This window comes from Amblyraja radiata, chromosome 21 (genome assembly GCF_010909765.2).
Source record: "Amblyraja radiata isolate CabotCenter1 chromosome 21, sAmbRad1.1.pri, whole genome shotgun sequence".
In the NCBI taxonomy this organism is placed as follows: Eukaryota; Metazoa; Chordata; class Chondrichthyes; order Rajiformes; family Rajidae; genus Amblyraja; species Amblyraja radiata.
In genome coordinates, this window is record NC_045976.1 from 19556974 (window position 1) to 19577827 (window position 20854).

The following is a 20854-nucleotide window of genomic DNA, read 5'->3' on the forward strand; positions in this document are numbered from 1 at the left end:
CTGGAGATTCTCAGCAAATCAGGTAGCATGCATGGAGAGAAAAAAAAGATTCTTTCTATTTTATAATCTCTCTGTTATTAGAATTGATTTCCTTTGAAAGAGTGCGATCACCTCGTTGTTTATTCACTTGTTATTTCAAGAACGGCCAATGAATTGTATTAACTGAATAAAATGTTTTTTTCCCCCCACAAACAGCTAGAAGGTACATTCATTCTTAATTTTAAATACTACTACAGTTGTACCCATAGCTGACCCATAGCTTTTCAAATTTAGCAGAGAAAAGTAAAGAGGAGCAACTTTGCATTTACATCAGTATTCTCAGGATATCTTAAGAAATACTCATGAACTGAGTCATTGTTTTGAAACGCAGGTCCTTCTCAGGTTATGAAGTGGGAACTCAGTTTGTGGCAATATCTGAATGATTTAGTTATGTGCCCTGGTTTAGCTACACATTGCCCTTGGTTTTTATTCAAATCTATTGCAGGAAGGCCACATTTTGAAATTACGATCTGTTGAGTTACAAGCAGTTCACTGGAAAATAAATCCAGTTGTAAACTGGGGAAGATCTCTAAATGCTGTGGTTACATTGAGACTAACTACACCATTAATTCAAAAGTAAAATATTTACCAAGCTCGTGAGAATGGCACCACGCATTTCACCAGAATAAAATTGTGCTGTTCTGTGGCAACATTTTGCTATTAGCACAACAGCAAAGGATTAAATATAATAGTTCTGAACTTCTGGGTAAAAGTAACCGCACATATCAGTGCTGAACACAAGCTGCTAGTGCATTTAAATGGAATAGTACAATTGCAATCTCCCAACGGCAGGGGAGTTACCGATCGTAAAGGATCCCTGATAGCAAGTATTTTCCCACAGCTCATGTAGAATCGCAGGTGCAGCAAGTACAGTTACAGGGAACACCGGCGAGGCCTCTATAGTGTCCGGAAACGTGATCGACTAGGCAGCCGGCAAGTAAAGGCCCTGTCCTACTTACGTGCCATTGGCACGCAAATTACGCGACCTCGTCGTCGCGTTGAGGCGCACGGGCATTGTGTGGCGGCGCGGGGCCGGTCCCACTGAGAAGCGCGGAGGGGTATGGCGTTGTGCGCAGTATCACGCGGCGCTCCAGGATTTTGTACCGAACGAAATCTTTGCGCGCCACCGGGCTGTCGCGTAACTGATGGCCAAAGTGGGACAGGCCCAAGACCCTGGCGCGATGCAACGTTTCACCTCCAACAGCAACAGAAGCAGGCAAACGATCGTCGAACTCAGCCTGGGGTTCACGGCCATTGCGGATCCGGTCCGCCCTCACTTCTACTCCCAGAGAGAAGGGTCTCGACCCGAAACATCACCCATTGCTTCTCTCCAGAGATGCTGCCGTTCCCGCTGAGTTACTCAGGCATTTTGTGTCTATCTTCAAATGACATCACGCGCTCCAGACGGCTGTGCGGGTGCATGATGACGCGCGCGACCTTCGCGCCTCACGGCGACGATGAGGTCGCGTAATTAGCGTGCCAGGGTCACGTAAGTGGGACAGGGCCTAAAGACTGAAGCTCAGGGGACTATGACCCTCCCCACCATTCTGCTGGCCAATGTACAGTCCCTAGAGAATAAAGTTGTGGACTTAATGGCAAGGCTGCTTTTTCAAAAAGAGAGATGAGGGAATACTGTGTGCTCTGTTTCAGAGACCTGGCTCACCCCCAGCTCTCCAGCCAAAGCCCTCCAGCCTGAAGGTTTCTCCATTCATCATATGGATTGAACGGAGGGATCTGGGAAAAGGAGAGACAGTGGCGTCCACATCATGGTAAACTCGTCATGTTGCTCAGATGTAGCAGTCCTGTCCAACTCCTGATCTCTGCACCTGGAACACCTTGTGGTGAAGATGCTGTTCCTTCCACCTCTGAAAGAGTTCACCTCCGTTATCATGACCATGGTCTACATCCCACCCCAGGCACATGTTTATTGAGCACTGGAGGAGCTGCGCGCCGTGATCACCAAAAATTAGACACTGTATCCAGATGCCTTTTTGATCATCGCTGAGGACTTCAGTAAGATAGATAGATTCTCGATTAGTACAGGTGTCAGAGATTATGGGGAGTAGGCCAGAGAATAGGGTTTGGAGGAAGAGATAGATCAGCTATGATTGAATGGCGGAGTAGACTTGATGGGCCGAATGGCCAAATTCTACTCCTATTCCTTATGACCTTAAGGCCAGCTTGAAGAAATCACTCCCTAACTACCACCAGCACATTTCCTGCAGCATCAGAGGAACAAACACCCTCACCCACTGCTATTCAATGGACCTGAATGAATACGCCAGTTATTGCCGACTTGATGTGGAAATGTGTGTTCCCATGAAAACCGTCTGAGTTTGCCCCGAAAGATGCCTTGAATGAACCCGCAATTTTCTGAGGACCCGATCTCAGGCATTCAAGTCTGGAGATGCAGATTCATATAAAAAGTCTAGATACGATCTTGATAAGGTCAACAAAAAGGCTAAAAGGGACTTTTGCTCTAAACTAGAGGACGAAGCGGATGTTCGTCAGCTTGCACGCCATCACTTTCTACAAGGCAAACTCAAGTGGCAACTTAACTGCAGCGAGGCAAAACTCCTGAACGAGCTCAATGTGTTCTACACACACTTCAATAGAGAGAACACTGATATAGTTTCTTGTGGCCCTAAGAGCATCCAATTGAATTGCAATCCAAAGCCCCTGTCCCACTTTCACGACCTCTGCCAAGTTTGCCCTTGACTCATACTCGCAGCATGGTCGCCACAAGGTCGAGGAGGTCGTAGGTAGGTCGTAACAGGTCGTGATGCTAGTCGTAGGTACTCGTGGCATCAACTAGCTCGCGCCGTTTTTTCTAGCCCGATAAAAAATGTCCACGAGTAAAAAAAGGTCGGCATGGAAAAAATCGATTCTTTTTACTCGTAGGTAGGTCGTGATGCTAGTCGTAGGCAGTCGTAGGTGGTCGGAGGCATTCAAAGGTAATTGCTCCGGGGTGAAAAAAAGGTCAGTAGGGAAAAAAAGGTTATTTAAACAGCAGAACGTCACCTCTGTCACTCCAAGTTCATTCATAGCTGGGGGGGTTTTTGGAGAGGAGACTTGTGTTTTAGAGATGGCACCAAAAAGGCAGCAGCGCAGGGGGAGGGCACAACCCTCAAAAAAGCCGGCCATGCAGGTGTTGCCCACCCAAGAGGAGGAGTGGCAGCAGGTGATGCCACAGGAGGTGATAGAGCAGGAGGAGGTAGCCCTGCATGAGAAACCACTGGAGGAGGAGACCAGGGTGGTAGTATATGTCCCCACCACCACCCCATCCTTCACTGCCTCATTTGAAGGCAGCAAAGCAGCCCTTTCTCCTGTGTCTGACACAGCATCCTGTGTCCCATTGGTGGTGAGGGAGGAAGGTTATGCCCTACACCTTCACCAGGCAGCAGGAGTGGGACCTTGAGTAATGGTGCCAGCAGAATGCCATCCTGTACAAAAAGGAAAATGAGAGGTACAGGGACAGGGACAAGAATGGCATGCTTGCCATCCACTGCCCCACATGTGTGCTTAAAGTTCCATCTCTTCCAGTCATCTGGTGTCCTGGGACAGTCCATCACATCATCTCCATTCACCCATTGAGACCTCTTCTTGTGCTTCCTCTTCACCCTTGCTCTTCCCCTTCTGCCTTTCTTAAAAGGCTGCTGAAGCAAAAAGGCTACTGCAAACAGCAGTAAAACGTACATGGTCGAAGCCAGTCTTCAACATAGTCGAAGGAGGTCGAAGGTAAAGCATCTGCACCCGGTGGTGTGACTGGTCGTGTTCTCAAAACCTGCATGTATCAACTGGCTGGAAATTTTGCAGATATCTTCAATCTTTCATTACTGAGTTCCGAGGTTCCCACCTGCTTTAAAATAGCATCAATGAATATCGGTACCCAAGAGGAGCAAGGGGAAGATTACTGACCGATGCCACTAACATTCATGGTGATGAAGTGCTTTGAGAGGTTGGTCCTAGTGCATTTAAACGTTTCCCTCAGCAAGAATCAGGAAGCACTACAATTTGCCTTCCTCCGCAATAAATCAACGGGGTTTGCAATGTCGCTGGCTAGTTACTTTGCTCGGAAACATGCATCTGGCTTTTGTTCATTAACAGCAGCTTGGCGTTCAACGCCATCATCCCTGCCAAACACGTTACCAAGTACAGGGAACTGGGTCTCTGTGCATTTCTTTGCAACTGGATCCCCGACTTCCTTATTGACAGAACACAATTGGTACAAATGAGGAAGCACTACAATTTGCCTTCCTCCGCAATAAATCAACGGGGTTTGCAATGTCATTTGGTACAAATGATCAAGGACCCACACCACCCTGGCCATGCTCGCTTTTCACTCTTGCCATTATGAAGAAGAAAGTGAAAAGTCATCCAGGTTCAGGAATAGAATCTTCCCAACAATCATCATGCTATTGAACACTACGTACTTCAACTAAACACTCAACTACGAACTACCATGGTTGCACTTGGGACTTCAGACTTTGGTTGTTTTCCACTAACTTTTTTTTTAATTTATTGAGCTTTTTTGTTTATTATTTGATCTAATGCGTATTGTGTTTACAAACCTGTTGTGCAGCTGCAAGTAAGAATTTCATTGTTCCGTTTAAGTACATATGACAATAAACCACTCTTGACGATTTACGAGTCCAACTTCAGCAGTTAACTCAATATTAATTATAGGAAAACTGTAATGCGAGAAAATCCGAATGAGAATTTGAATCAAGACTATATCCGCCGGTTCAACAGTAAATATTCCATGGTTCAATGAAGGGCTGATAGTCTTCCCAGCATCTTACCTACACTCTTTCGTAACAAACTTGGCTGGCAACGCATCTGATTTAACGTGGGTGGGTAAATTACTAGCAAACAATGCCATTGGCATTGCCTGCACTATAGCCCTGTTGTGATAAACGTTAAGGTATGCCAATAGTGACACATACTAATTAAAGTTTTCCTCAATGCTGTTTGCTTGAAATTTCAATCTAGATTTCACCCAAGATTATTTTGTTGCCATTTGTCGAAAATAGGGGGTGGGGTGAGGAAAGATTGCTAAGGACATTATCGAGTTCAACCAGATTTGCAATACTTCACAAATCAATAAATTGGACTGTGTAATTATCAAAAAAATGTAAATCTGGCTCTTCACCTGCCTGATCAGCTCTTATGAGGGTTAAGGCATGCACTTCGCTCTCTTTCCTGATATATTTCAAAAGGCATCAGGAGGCAACACTGGGGAGACAATACAATAAATTTACTCTCCATTCTAATGAAACTAAATGCATAATTTGTGGACACAATAAAATATATGATAAAAATTGCCAAATTCCAGATTAAATAATTTTTAAAAAGGCCTTTAGTTCATTTTGACGGATAAGAGAACAAATTTACAATGTCTGCACAAGATAGTCGACTGAAAAGGCTTTTCTTCCACTGATCAAAACCCTCCAGCCCGCCCCCCCTCATTCTTAATGCAGATTATTATTGTTCAACAGGAAATATAATTAGCAGAAGGTCATGTGGCTTCCCATGCCTGATCTTTTAATTCTGTATCACATTTCTGTACTGACCCATCTCCCTAGATTCTCTTAATATCCAAAATACTGTGGTGTCTCCTAAGTAGAGTTGACAGTTGACCCAACACAGTCCCCTTGGGCAGAGAATTCCAGTGATTCCCTGTCCTCTGCAAAATGTTTTCTTATCCTTATTTCTAAATTCCCTGACCCCTTGGTTTTGAACATCACAATTAAATGCATCTACCCTGTTAATCGACAAGTGTGCTTCATTGACAGCACTTATCTGAACTTTCCTAGGTCCGGTCTACTTAATCTCTCATCAAACAACAAAGGCACCATTCTCAGGATCTGTCTGGTGAACCTACACTGCACTCCTTCTATCACAACTATTTCATTTTGCCTAATATACCGTTTGCCCACCTAACAACTTTAAAAGCTTACTATAGCTTTCAGTAACTCAAGAACAAGATGTCTCTGCATATTTTCCAACACTATAACTGTATGTTAAATGGACATTCAATGAACAGTAAGCATATCATGCATGCTCGGCACTGGAGTAAAAGGGCGATAATATGATTAGTGGGTGGTGATTTTTAGTCTTTGCTAAACAGGAGTAGGTGAATCTGGAAAGGGGCATGATGTACACAATGGGATTACAATCTTTTTTTTAATGTAAATTCAAGGCAAATAGTTCATAATTTCCCCATGGTTGTCATGATGGAGAATTACGATATTGGTGTTACTATAGACAGCTGAAATGGACAAATAGATAAAAGGTACTGTTTATCTATATTTTACATTACAAAAAATGTCCTCACTGATCAGTGAGATATTTTTATTGCATCCACAGATGATGTTTATTTGAAAGTAGGATAAAATTAGCCAGCAATATTTTACAGCTAGGTAGGCTAATTGGCCTTTGCAAATTACCTTAGTTTGTAGGTGAGTGGTAGAATGTGGGGAAAGCTGACGAGAACATCGACAGAATAAAATATGGTATTAGTGTAGGATCAGTATAAATAGGTGCTGATGGCTAGAATAGACTTGTTGGGCCAAAAAGAGCTCACTACCACATAGAATGATTTTATCTCAATAATTATACATTTCGTATTTATTAGGTTTACATGTATTTGGAAACCTGCATCCTATCATTGCTTTTAACAAGTGCTAGACCAAGTGTGACCCGTTGGGCCCGTTCCCCCAAAGTAATATTCACCCATAGCCCCTAACTGCGCAGGCGCGGCTGACGGGTTCTGTTGTGATGCCAGAGATCCCCGTTGTGATGCGAGTCACAGCAACCCTCCCCTAACTGCACCTCGCCATCCCTCTTCCTACCCCTATCCTCCTCCATTCCCCTTCATCCCCCAGCACTCCCTCCCCCTCCTCTTCACCCTCCATCTGCTTTCCCCTCTCCTCTTCCCCTCCCCTACTCCCTCCCCCTCCTCTTCAGCTTCTGCCTTCTTTCCCCTCTCCTCCTCCCCTCCCCACTCCCTCCCTCGCCTAGCCCTCCCTCTCTGTTCCTCTACCCTCAGTCACTCACACCCTCCCTCCATAACCTCTCTCCCCTCCCTACCCCCCTCCTCACCCTCAATCTCCCTGCTCCTACACTTCTCACTTCCCCAATCCCACTCCCCCATTCTCCCTCCTCACCTCCCCCACTGCCCTCCTCCTCTATCCCCCACTCCCAACCTCCTCTCCTTCTATCCACCCTCTTCCTCCACTGCACTCATCTCCCTTTATTCCCCCTCCATCCCCCCCTCCTCCCCATTCCTCTCCCTCTACCCCCCCCTCCCCCACTCTCCTTCCTCACCTCCCCCACTTTCCCCTCCCTAACCCCCTCCTCTCCCTCCATCCACCTGCTCCCCCACTACTCACCTCCCCCCTATCCCACCCCCACAAAGAAAATTGCGACATATTTTCTGTTAATGAAACCTCTACCCTCTCCCACCACCCCCCCCCCCCCCCCAAATGAAAATCAAGATTTTTTTGTAAATGAAACCTCCCTCCAAGAATTTGATTAAAACTGAGGGTTTTCTTTAAATTGCAATTTTTTATGACGTCGTAGTGAATGAAAACGGAAGAATTTGAATAAAACTTAATTTTTTTCAATAGCAATTTTTTATGTAAATGAGATTTGGGATCCCATTGTGACGTCATACGCTGCTAACGGGCAGTGCAAGTGGAAGTGATTTTTGTCAGTAGTTTTTGTAAAATTTAAAATGTGAATAACTTGTAAAATATATGATCAATCTGAACGAAACTTGCCACAGCACACCACAGGACAATGGTGAGTAAGGTGGGCCAACAAATTGTAGCGGTATCGTGTACGGTTTTGGAGTAGTTTCAGGATCACATACACACACACATACAAACAAGATGAGAGTTTTAGTAATATACCAAGTGGGACCCGTTGGGCCCCGTTCCCCTAACGCAACCCATTCTCCAAACGCAATATTCCACCACTTATCCATAGCCCCCAACAATGCAGGCATCGCTCATTGGAGGCATTGCTCCACGCAATCAATCATCCCCACGCAGCATCATCAGCGCTCACCTCCCCCCCATCCCACTCACAAGTAAAATTCTGGATTTTTTTTTTTGAAATGAAAACTGCGTTTTATTTTTTTGGATAATGAATCCACCACCCAAGAATTTGATTAAAACAGATTTTTTGATTAAATCTCTCTCCCTCCCTCCCTTCATAACCCCTCTCTACTCCCCTTGAGGCAAAAGCTGCTGATCCCATTGTGATGTCATTGTGGGCTGGAACACTGCTCAAAGGCAGTTTATGTAAACGAGATCCCATTATGATGTCATTGTCCGGGGATATGGGGAGAAGACAGGAACGGGGTACTGATTGTGGATGAACAGCCATGATCACATTGAATGGCGGTGCCGGCTCAAAGGGCCTACTTCTGCACCTATTGTCTATTGTCGATCCCATTGAGACGTCATAGCTACTAACTGCCAGTGCAGATGGAAGAAATTCTTCTCTAAAGTGGGATTTTGTAAAGTTATAAATGTGAATAACGTAAAATATAACATCAATCTGAACGAAACTTGATAAAAACACACACACAGACAATGGTGAGTAAGGTGGGCCAAAAATTGTAGCGCTATCGTGTACCGTTTTGCCGTAATTTCAGGAGCACAGCCCAGACAGACAGACATAGAAACAAGATAAGAGTTTTAGTAATATATATACACACTGGACCAAGCGGGACCCGTTGGGTCCCTGTCACACGGGAGGCCTGGTCCCCCTACTCAACCCATTCTCCAAGGCAATATTTCACCACTCACCCGTTCCCTCAACGCAACCCGTTCCCCCAACGCAATATTCCACCACTCACCCAACTGCGCAGGGGCTGCTTTTCCCCTTATTTCCCCTGGCAGGACTCAGTGTCCTGGTATAGCAACATTGTAGCGAGCAGGGCTACAATCCAATTGTGACGTCATAGCTGTAAGTGCCAGTGCAGAGGGAAGAAATCTTTCTCAAATTGGGGTTTTGTACAGTTAAAATGTGAATAACTTGCAAAATATAACATCAATCTGAACAAAACCTGAGACCACACCACAGGACAATTATGAGTAAGGTGGTGCAAAAATTGTCGTGTTATCGTGTACCGTTTTGGCGTAATTCTTGGATCACATGGGCACGCAGACAGACACACACACACGCATAGAAACAAACAAAACTAGTTTTACACAGACATCATTAAGAATGATACCTATTTACAATAAGAAAATATGAACACAAACTAGATGTTTAGCATAGTTAAATAGATATGAGAAATCACTATATACTGTTATTTTGTAGTGCTTGCCATAAATGCTTCTTCAGTAGAAAAGTAAAACCACTCCAATAGAAAGTAAAAACTAACACTAGCAAATGGCCTTACTCCAACTCGGCTGGATAAATACCTGTTAAAAGGATGTCTTTGGCCAGTGAGACAAAGTTAATTTCAATTCCAAAAAGGAGGACATATTATTAAACACTCCTCGAATTAGAGCAATTGTGTCTCCATGAAATAAATTGCATTAAGGTACAAAAACATCATGTCATAGAGTCATAGAGTGATACAGTGTGGAAACAGGTCCTTCGGCCCAAATTACCCACACCAGTCAACATGTCGCAGCTACACTTGTCCCACCTGCCCGCGTTTGGACTATATCCCACTAAACCTGACCTATCCATGTACCTGCCTAACTGTTTCTTAAATGTTGGGATAGTCCCAGCCTCAACTACTTACTCTGGCAGCTTGTTCCATACACCCACCACCCTTTGTGTGTAAAAGTTATCCTTCAGATTCCTATTAAATCTTTTCCCCTTCACCTTAAATCGATGTGGTATCGTGTGGTATAAAGACAATGTCAATTTCGTAAGTAACATCACAGGGTTTATTCACTCACCCAATTCGTTGAGACTTTGTGCAGCTTTAGTTATCTCCCTGCTTCCTCCCTGCAGCTGCCCTTGCAACCGCTTAGTGAGGTACAAAATGCGGATTATTCTTCGAAGCAAATCACAAGCTGCCTGAGTGAAAGTCAAGAATATTTATTTACTGGAAGTATTGTTATTAACCACATTAATTCAGTTTCAGTTAAACCAAAAAGCTTTAATGCTTAAATACTGGTATTTGATTTTACACATTATTAAAATTGGATAATATTAACATCATTTTATTTAAATGTGGGGAACTTACTTTTAAACATGGTGGTATTTCTTGATTCCAGACAATAACATGCAAAATGGTTGAACATTTTTATGAAGATCTTTAGAATAAAAACCGTTGATCCATCACAACAGTTTCTTATAAGAATCATGCAGGAATGCTTAAATATTTGCCCTCATTCTACATTTTTTTTAAATTTGGCATAAATATCAAAACGTTATTAATATATAGAAACTTTCAGAGTGTGGTTCTTTGACCACAGATATAGTTTAAATGTTTTGCATAGACAGAAAAATAATGGAAGTCAAGTACGTACTATCATATATACGGTGAGCTAGTTATAATTAAAAAGCTTGCTTGCAACAGTGTCGTAAGCACGTAGATTCAGATAACACACAAGAACATAAATTTCACTGGAACGTTGGAAGTTGAGGGGAAACTTGATAAAGCATATAAAATTATGAGGCATAGATAGGATAGACAGTTAAAACCTTTCTCCCAGTCCAACACAATTAGAAAACTAGTCCATGGTAGTGCAATAGGTGTTCCGTAGTATTCATTTGTTGAGGTAGGGTTAGGGTTACACAAGATAGACACAAAATACTGGCGTAATGAGAAATGTGGCGAGATATTACCAATCTGCACTTAGAGGTTTGCCAAAGTCAAGGATGCAGTTACAGAGGGAGGTATAGAAGCTCAGGTATTGGTGTTTGACAATGGAAGGGTTGGAGGAGTTCATCGCTGAACAGTTGACGAACAGCAGCCTAATGTACATATTCCTGTTACCTAGATGATCTAGAGCAGTGTGAAGATCCGTTAAATACCATCTGCTGTTAACCCAACGTGAAAATTGAAGCGGAACCATGTCGTAATTTTGTCAGGAGTTGATTGCATCCTCTTGCAGCAATTCATTACGGTGCATGCAAGTGAACCCCCACAGTAGGCATTGAGGCAGGTCAACATGCTCTTCTTGGGTACTGGAGCGTACCACAGACTGTAGAAGCAGGTGAAAATCTCAGGCAACAGAGGTTGAAGATGTCCTTCAATAGTCCAGCCAGTTGGTCCACACTGGTCTTCACCAATGGCCAAATACATTGTCCATGTCAGATGCTTTGCATGGATTCACCCTCTTGAAAAATGCTCTGACGTCAGCCTCAGAGACCAAGATCACAGAGTCGCGAGGGCTGTGGGAGCTCATGTAGGTGTGTCATTGGTCTTTCATAACTTTGATGGTATGAGACGGGAATTGGCTAGGATAGACTGGCACATCTATCTATACTTAACTAAAACTATTATCATGTCCTCTTCCGGTTTGCGTTGTTTTTAAATTTGTGCAAAAATGGTACGTGCTGGCGCTACGATTTTTCGGCACCTTACTCTCCATTCTCCTGTGCTGCAAGTGCACCAAGTTTTGTTCCGATCAGTGGAATCTTTCAAAAGTTATGAAGGATTAAATATCGTAAAAGCCGCCCCCTCCGTCACCCGCTGTCAATCACCGGCGGCGAGGAGAATAAAACTGATGGAGCGGAGTGAGCAGAGTGTGGAGAGCGAGCTGCGTCCACCATCACGACGAGGCAGGAGCCATTGAGTGAGTGCGGCCGGCAGCCAGTGAGCGAGTGAGGCGGCAGTCTTATCTGGACTTCTTGTATGTCTGGAGTACTAAGCGTCCCAGATCTAGGCTTTAACAGCATTATAATGACCAAGAATATTGATGCTGATGAATAGGTTTAAAGAAGATAAAATGGAAGCATATTCTAAGACAGGGAGTACAGATTTGAGAAGTAGATTAAAGATACAGTAGAAAAGAAGTAATTAATCCAAATTCTGCTGAATGAAAGAGAATCTCACAAAGATACACAAGGGGGCAGCACTCTACAAGGATTAAGTGGAGGTAAGGCTATTGCAAAAAGACTGAAGAGGGAAAAGGCGGCGGCTCCATGCTGCAACAAAGTACATGTGACTTTATTCACCAAATGTGCACTTTAACCACATGTGATTTTTTTCTATTACAAATCTCAAATTGTGGAGGACAGAGGCAAATAAATAAATGATGGGTCTTTGTCCCAAACATTATGGGGGGCACTGTAAATAAAAAGGGCCCGTATTTGACATGCACCGCCAAAATGCAAGCCATCTTTGACAACAAGATTCTAATCAACAATATTTTGCCAGTATATGCAAGTTGTTCCACATTGCATTAGGAATAATCCCTACTGATATCACGATAGATTTGGCAGGTTTCCTACTTACAAGGTCAAAACTGTAGAAAATGCTTTGTGTCTATCCCATCTTTCTTTAATGGCAATTATTCCATCCAAACAGACAATGGAAAGAACAACCACTGAAGATCTCATCTAAAATAAAGAGCTTCCTTCAGTCAGTAATGTCAGTTTTCTTGCACGTCCACGCAAATTATGAGGTTGGTGGTGACTACAACAAATCCATTCAGTTCTGCTGAACATGGCCCAGTACCCCTGATTCAAAGCAGTCTACAATCGCTCCCCTGACTAGCACTTCATAGTCTTCATCACCAGTCCCACACTCCAGGTTCTATGTTTGCGTTCTAGTGCTCTGGTCCACCAAATGATCATAAGATCGCTAACGCATTTAAAAGGCTTAAAAACCCATTTCCTACTGCTGAGTTCTGACTGCAGATTTATACTTTTTAATGGGTCAAAACATGTGTGTTCCACTGCATGCTGCCAGCAACATCTCTCACCTCTCTCTGCTGCCGTCTTGAGGAAAAAAAAGTCCCAAATCTCAAGGCATCCCACTCAAGGATTATAATTTCCTACCCTTCACCCAGCTCATTATCCATTTGCAGAACTTGCATGTTTTGAGTGTAACTAACATAGCTCAAACTTTGTTCAGTGGATGGGAGGGGGAATTCAAAGGTTCCAAGAGTATGAGCAAAGATTTCCAACACTCATTTCTTACACACAGATTTATGTTTTAGTAATATACCTGTAATCTGGCCAACTGTGCAGTCCGAGCAACAATCTTGTTATATGGATCAATAATTTTTCCTCGGATCCTGTTGAGAAGAAATAAAACTGCTAAGTAACCAATTGATTGAATGAGTTGTTGAAATGAAATCTTGTGCAATACTGAGGCTACTGTATAGTCAATGCAGAATTTGAAATAAGAACTGATATATAATGCTATGTGCATTGAGTTCCTGACAAAACCAGAATGCTCAGCTCTGAACAGCCAACTCACTTTCCTTGGCCACAAACAGATTCAATACGGCAACTATCTTTTACTAAACCATCAAACTAGCTTCAAGAAAACATTCCAGAAATGTCTATCTTCAGATTATTGTGTTTGATTTCACTTCATGATAAGAATATAATCTGGTGGCGATATGACTTTGGCGGCGCTGCCTTAGCAGCTGCGGCTCGCCTGCAGTCCGTTTGTTTTTTTTGTTGTGCTTTTGTCCTGTTTTAATTAATTTTTGGTTTATTAGGTTGTGTATGTGTGTGGGTGGGGGGGAACATGTTTTTGGTCTCTTCCTTTGTGGGGATGCGACTTCTCTTGTCGTATCCCCCGTCTCCGTCGAGGCCAAATAGCGGAGCTGGGGCAGCGTTCCAGCGGCAACGGCGACCCGACCTCGGAGCTGTGGCGTTCCAGCAGCAGCGGCAGCGGCGACCCGACCTCGGAGCTGTGGCGTTCCGGCGGCAGCGGCGACCCGACCTCGGAGCTGTGGCGTTCCGGCGGCAGCGGCAGCGGCGACCCGACCTCGGAGCTGTGGCGTTCCAGCAGCAGCGGCAGCGGCGACCCGACCTCGGAGCTGTGGCGTTCCGGCGGCAGCGGCAGCGGCGACCCGACCTCGGAGCTGTGGCGTTCCGGCGGCAGCGGCGACCCGACCTCGGAGCTGTGGCGTTCCGGCGGCAGCGGCAGCGGCGACCCGACCTCGGAGCTGTGGCGTTCCAGCAGCAGCGGCAGCGGCGACCCGACCTCGGAGCTGTGGCGTTCCGGCGGCAGCGGCGACCCGACCTCGGAGCTGTGGCGTTCCGGCGGCAGTGGCAGCGGTGACCCGCCCTCGGAGCTGTGGTGTTCCAGCAGCAGCGGCGACCCGACCTCGGAGCTGTGGCGTTCCGGCGGCAGCGGCGGCCCGAACTCGTCGGGAGCTCGCAGGTCACAGGTTGGTCACAGATTCATTCATGCCTCTAACACTTTTTTGTGTTAAGTATTCTCTAATCCCTTCCTTCAAAAGCCATTTTCTTGGTCTTCCCCTATCAGGAATATTTTGCTTTCTATCTACTGTATCACTTTCTTTCAAAATCCTAGAGTGTGCAGGATCATATTAACATACAGAAAATGCATATTTATATTTCAAGAGTCAAGAGAGTCAAGAGTATTTTATTGTCATATGTCCCAGATAGAACAATAAAATTCTTACTTGCTGCAGCACAGCAGAATATGGAATCATAATAAATAATATAACAAAACTGTATTGTAGTTCATAGCTTATGAGGTTTTAGTGTTTAATAGCCTGATGGTTGTAGGGAAGAAGCTGTTCCTGAACCTGGATGTTACAATTCTCAGGCACCTGTACCTTCTTCCCGCTGGCAGTGGTGAGACGAGTGTGTGGCCAGGAAGGTGTGGGTCCCTGATGATGTTAGGTGCCTTTTTGAGTCAGCGACTCCGATAAATCCCTTCGATGGTGGGGAGGTCAGAGCCGGTGATGGGCTGAACAGTGTTCACAACTTTTTGCAGTCTTTTCCGCTCCTGGACGTTCAAGTTGCTGAACCAGGCCACAATGCAACCAGTCAATATGATTTCTATTGTGCACCTGTAGAAGTTCAAGAGAATCCTCTTTGACATACCAAATCTCCGTAACCTTCTCAGGAAGTAGAGGCAGTAATGTGCTTTCTTTATAATTGCATCAGAGTGCTGGGTCCAGGAAAGATTGTCGGAAATATGCACGCTCAGGAATTTTAAGTTTTTGTCTCTCTTCACCATTGATGTAAACAGGATTGTGGGTCCTCAACCTTCCTCTTCCAAAGTCTACAATTAGTTCCATGGTTTTGCTGATATTGAGCCAGGTTGTTGAGCTGGCACCATTTGGTCAGTCGGTCGATCTCACTTCTATACTCTGGCTCATCGCCATCTGTAATTCATCTCACAACGGTGGCGTCGTCGACGAACTTGAAAATGGGAGTTCTCACTATGTCCGGCTACACAGTCATGAGTATAGAGTGAGTAGAGCAGGGGGGTGAGCACGCAGCCTTGCTCCCGTACTGATTATTACTGAGGATGACGTATTTCTGCCAATTCGAACAGACTGTGGTCTGTGAATGAGGAAGTAGAGGATCAAATTGCAGAGGGATGCACAAAGACCCAGTTCCGTGAGCTTGGTAAACAGTTTGGGGGGGGATGATGGTATTGAACGCCGAGCTGTAGTCTATAAACAACAGCCTGACGTAAGAATTTTGAACTATTACCAGCCAATATTTTATATTTAAAAGATGATTTTTAAATATTTTCATTAACCATTTTCATGTCCCCTTTCATCATTTATTATATCATTTTATTATTTATTACTAGGCACAGGTCACATGAGCCCATGCTGCATTAAATGACATCACGGTTACTCTGCATTTCATTTACCTAACCTTGTTCCAAGTTCACCAAGTATGCGATCAGACATTAGCTTACTTTACAGAAAGTGTGTATGCATTTTACACAACATAAAATAGACATAAGTTCTATATTATATTTGTAGAAAGGAATTGCAGATGCTGGTTTACACCAAAGATAGACACAAAATGCTGGAGTAACTCAGTGGGACAGGCAGCATTTCTGAAGAGAAGGACTGGGTGATGTTTCGGGTCGAGACCCTTCTTCAGACTCAAAAAGTCACCCATTCTTTCTATATTATATTGTTCATTTAACATCATAGAATAATCACATGTGAAACAATCCGTGTGGTCGTACTAGGTAACAGGCAAAACATTCCTGGTGCCATAATATCACATACACACTTCATTGTCGTGTCCACCTCGCTTTGTGTCCTTTCTCCTTTTTGTTATTTTAAGTATGTGTTAAAAGTATGTTTTAGTGTTCCTTGGTTTGTTTTACGTGGGGGATGGGGGGGGGGGGGGGGGGGGGAGTTGGCGGAAACATTTTTTTCCAATCTCTTCCCGCAACGAAGCTGCGATTTTTTCCCGTATCGCATCTCCGTCCCCACTGTGGCCTAATATTGTGGAGTTCGTGGCCTTTCCTGGAGACCGACGGGCGCTCCAAGCCACGGGAGACAGCGGGACTTTAACATCGCGGAGCTTGCGATCCCTTTGCCGGGGATCGAAGCTCCAACTGCCGTCTCTGGTAAGAAGAGGCTGACTCGGGAACTCCATGCCGCGGTGAGTTTCATCTGCCCCGACGTGGGAGTTTTAATCAACTCAACGGGAGCTTCGATCGTCGGCTGCGGGGGCTTCGATCGTCCCGACGGCAGATGGTTTGACTGCCCCGACCGCGGGAGAACAAGAGGAAGAAGATTGAACTTTATTGCCTTCCATCAGTGAGGAATGTGGAATCCACTGTGATGGGTGTTTATGTTAACTTATGTGGTTGTGTGTCTTGTTGCTTTTCACTTAGTATGGCAACTCAAATTATACTGTACCTTAATTGGTACATGTGCTGACCTTGAAACCTTATCATGATAACGGTATTATTCTTCCACTATACCTGTCAATGGTGCACTGAAGAGCAGAAATCCGGGTCTGCATCATCTGAAGAACTCCTAAGATGTATTAGAGTCAAATTATTAGAAAGATATAAAGCTACAAAACATTTACATTAATGCACAAGATATTTTTAATAACTTTTAAAATTCAACACTGTTATTTTCGAGAAAGAGGGACAATTGCGCACTTAATCATTACATTTGATCACGGCTGATTTGTGCCCTATTTAAATTTACCGTTTTGCACGTTTTTGCATGTTTAACAAAATGTTGTCAATCTAAATCTTAAAAAGTTCAATTGACCCAGTATGCTAGGTCTTCCAGGATTTTTAGATTTCCATAATCCTATGTACAAAGAAAATTTGCTTGCTGAATTTATTCCTAAATGATCTAGCTTTAAGTGAAAGTCTGTTTCACCATGATAGATAACATAGTTTCTTTATCACCATTCCACTAAATCCCATGATTTAAAAAAAATCAGATTATTTTAGTTTATAATCTTCTAAACTCGAAAGGAACGTAAAACTATTTTAGAGAGACGAGGAACTGCAAAAGCTGACATCTTGAGCAAAACACAAAGTGTTGGGGAACTCATAGAAACAAGGAATTGCAGGTGCTGGTTTACAACAAAAAAAGAGTACTGGAGTAACTCAGCAGGTGAGGCAGCATCACTGGAGAGCAAGGATAGATGACTTTTCACGTCAGAACTTTTCTGCAGCATCTGTGGAAGGAATGGACATTGTAGAATGGAACTCTTCTGACTAATTGTAGTAGGGAGAGAAAGCTGCAAAAGAGAGGTCAGAGTGGCACAGAGCCTAGCAAGTGGCTGGTGGATACAGATGAAAGGGGTTTTGATTGGCAGATGTGTGGAGTAAGCAACAGACTAGAAGTGAAAAGGAAACAAAAGGGTATCAGACAAGGAGAGAAGTGAAATGTAAAGCTAGAGACAGGGATATAAATTGATGAGAGGGACGAGGGGAGGGAAAAGGGGATAAAAGGGAATGTGGGACTCTGGGATGTGATGAGTGTATGGAGCAGAGAAAAGGAGCAGGGTAACTTGGGTGACTTGGGGGAGTGGGAGATGATGGTAGAATGTGTACACTGGGCATTGGGGTGGAGGGGCACAGTAAAGAGAGGGGATGTAGGGGAGTTATTATTTGAAATTGGAGAAATCAATGTTCATACTGTCGACTTGTAAGCTACCCAAGTGGAGCTGTTCCTCCAGATTATGTGTGGCCTCACTCTGGCCATGGAGGTGGCCAACGACAGAAAGGTCGATATCAGGTTGGGAAGAAGAGTTAAAATAGTTAACAACCAGGAGATCCAGCAGGATTTTGCGGACGGAGCAAAACTGTCCGGTGAAAGGGTCGCTTAGTCTACACTTGGTCGCAGCTGACAGATGTCTGGACTGACATCTTCAACCTGTCACTTGCCCAAGCAGTTGTCCCCACGTGCCTTAAAACCACCTCCATCGTGCCAGTGCCAAAACACTCCACTGCGGCACGCCTCAACGACTTCCGCCCAGTTGCACTTACCCCCATCATCACCAAGTGCTTCGAGAGGCTGGTCCTGGCACACCTCAAAAGCTGCCTACCCCCCACACTGGATCCCTATCAGTTTGCCTACCGCAAGAACAGGAGTACAGAGGATGCCATCTCAACGGCACTTCACTCCGCCCTCTCCCACCTCTACAACAGAGACACTTACGTAAGAATGCTGTTCATCGATTACAGCTCAGCATTCAACACCATTATACCATCAAAACTGATCACCAAACTCGGTAACCTGGGCATCGACCCGACCCCTCCCTCTGCAACTGGATACTGGACTTTCTAACCAACAGACCCCAGTCTGTTAGGTTAGACAAGCACACCTCTTCAACCCTCACCCTGAACACCGGCGTTCCACAGGGCTGTGTGCTGAGCCCCCTCCTCTACTCCCTCTTCACCTATGACTGCACACCTGTACATGGTACTAACACCATCATCAAGTATGCAGATGATACAACGGTGATTGGCCTCATCAGCAACAACGATGAGTCGGCCTACAGGGAAGAGGTCCAGCACTTAGCAGCATGGTGCGCTGACAACAACCTGGCCCTTAACTCCAAGAAGACCAAGGAGCTCATTGTAGACTTCAGGAAGTCCAGGGGCGGCACGCACACCCCCATCCACATTAACGGGACGGAGGTGGAACGTGTTTCTAGCTTCAGGTTCCTGGGAGTCAACATCTCCGATGACCTCTCTTGGACCCACAATACGTCAACTCTGGTCAAGAAGGCTCACCAGCGTCTCTTCTTCCTGAGGAGACTGAAGAAGGTCCATCTGTCTCCTCAGATCCTGGTGAACTTCTACCGCTGCACCATCGAGAGCATCCTTACCAACTGCATCACAGTATGGTATGGCAACTGCTCTGTCTCCGACCGGAAGGCATTGCAGAGGGTGGTGAAAATTGCCCAACGCATCACCGGTTCCTCGCTCCCCTCCATTGAGTCTGTCCAAAGCAAGCGTTGTCTGCGGAGGGCGCTCAGCATCGCCAAGGACTGCTCTCACCCCAACCATGGACTGTTTACCCTCCTACCATCCGGGAGGCGCTACAGGTCTCTCCGTTGCCGAACCAGCAGGTCCAGGAACAGCTTCTTCCCGGCGGCTGTCACTCCACTCAACAACGTACCTCGGTGACTGCCAATCACACCCCCCCCCCCCCCCCCCCCCGGACACTTATTATTATTTAATCAAATCATTTGCTATGTCGCTCTTCCAGGGAGATGCTAAATGCATTTCGTTGTCTCTGTATTGTACACTGACAATGACAATTAAAATTGAATCTGAATCTGAATCTGAATCTAATGTAAAGGAGGGCACAACCGGAGCACCAAATACAGTAAATGAGGTTTGAAAGGGTGCATGTGAACCTCTGTCTCACCTGGGAGGGCTGCTAGGATCCTGGGTTAGAGGTGAGCGAGAAGGTATAGGGACAGGTGTTCTATCTCCTGCAGTTGCTGGGGAAAACTGCTAGGGAGAGAGAGGGTTTAGATTTGATGGGATGAGTGAACCAAGGAGTTGCGGAGGGAGTGGGCTCTGCAGAAAGTGGAGAGGGGCGGGGATGAGAAGATGCAACTGGTGGTGGAATCACATTGAAGGTGACGGAAATGTCGGACAATGATGTGTTCAATACGGGGTTTGTTGAGGTGAAAGTTGAGGGCTAGGGAAACTATATCCTTGTTCCATCTGAGTGAGGGCGAGCAAAGACAGAACTGCGGGTTGCAGAGGAGATACGAGTGAGGAATCCATCCACAACAGCAAGGCGGAAGCCACGTTTACTAAATAAAAGAGAACTTCGCGGATACAATAAAGTATAATGCAGACAGAAAAAAATCAGAGAATAGAATGCATCCTTGCAGGAAGCAGGGTGGAAATAATTAGGTCAAGGTAACTGTGGGAATCAGGGGTTTGTGGTAGACATCCCCTGTCGCATGTGATGGAGACAAAGAGATCAAGAAAGAGGAGAGAGGTGTCAGAGATAGTCCAAGTGAATTTGAAGGTAGGATAGAGTTAGTATTAAAGTTGATGAAATCCATAAGTTCTGCATGGGTAGTCAATATGGTGAGAAAGAGTTGAGGAATGATGCCAGGGTACGTTTGGAACAAGGAAAAGTTCTCCTAGACAGAGGAGAGAGTTAGTTGAGAGGACGTGACTGTGTCTCTGTTCAAAAAGAACCAGATGGCCCCCAAGGCGTATCTGGTGGGGAATGAAGGTGTAAAGGGATTGGACGCCTGTGGTGAAGATGTCACAACGGGGGCTTTGGAATTGAAAGTTATGGAAGTTTTGAAGAACGTGCGAGGTGTCTCGGATGTTGGTAGGAAGGGATGGACAAGGAAGAATAAGATGGAGTCATGGTATTTGGAGATAAGTTCTATTAGGTACAAGAAAACAGAT

At 44.9% G+C, this 20854-nt stretch overlaps 1 protein-coding gene across 2 annotated transcripts in view; it reads right to left on the bottom strand.

The window, feature by feature from the left end:
• The window catches only part of cog5 (component of oligomeric golgi complex 5), a 111440-nt gene that overhangs the window by 78192 nt on the left and 12394 nt on the right, over positions 1 to 20854 (bottom strand). For both annotated transcript variants that reach the window (XM_033039707.1, XM_033039708.1), the window contains exons 4-6: positions 16919 to 16973; positions 13193 to 13262; positions 9969 to 10089 (exon numbers count right to left, since the gene is read on the bottom strand). In XM_033039707.1, the coding sequence (XP_032895598.1) occupies positions 9969 to 10089; positions 13193 to 13262; positions 16919 to 16973 (246 nt within the window). The remainder of the gene's footprint in view (positions 1 to 9968; positions 10090 to 13192; positions 13263 to 16918; positions 16974 to 20854) is intronic.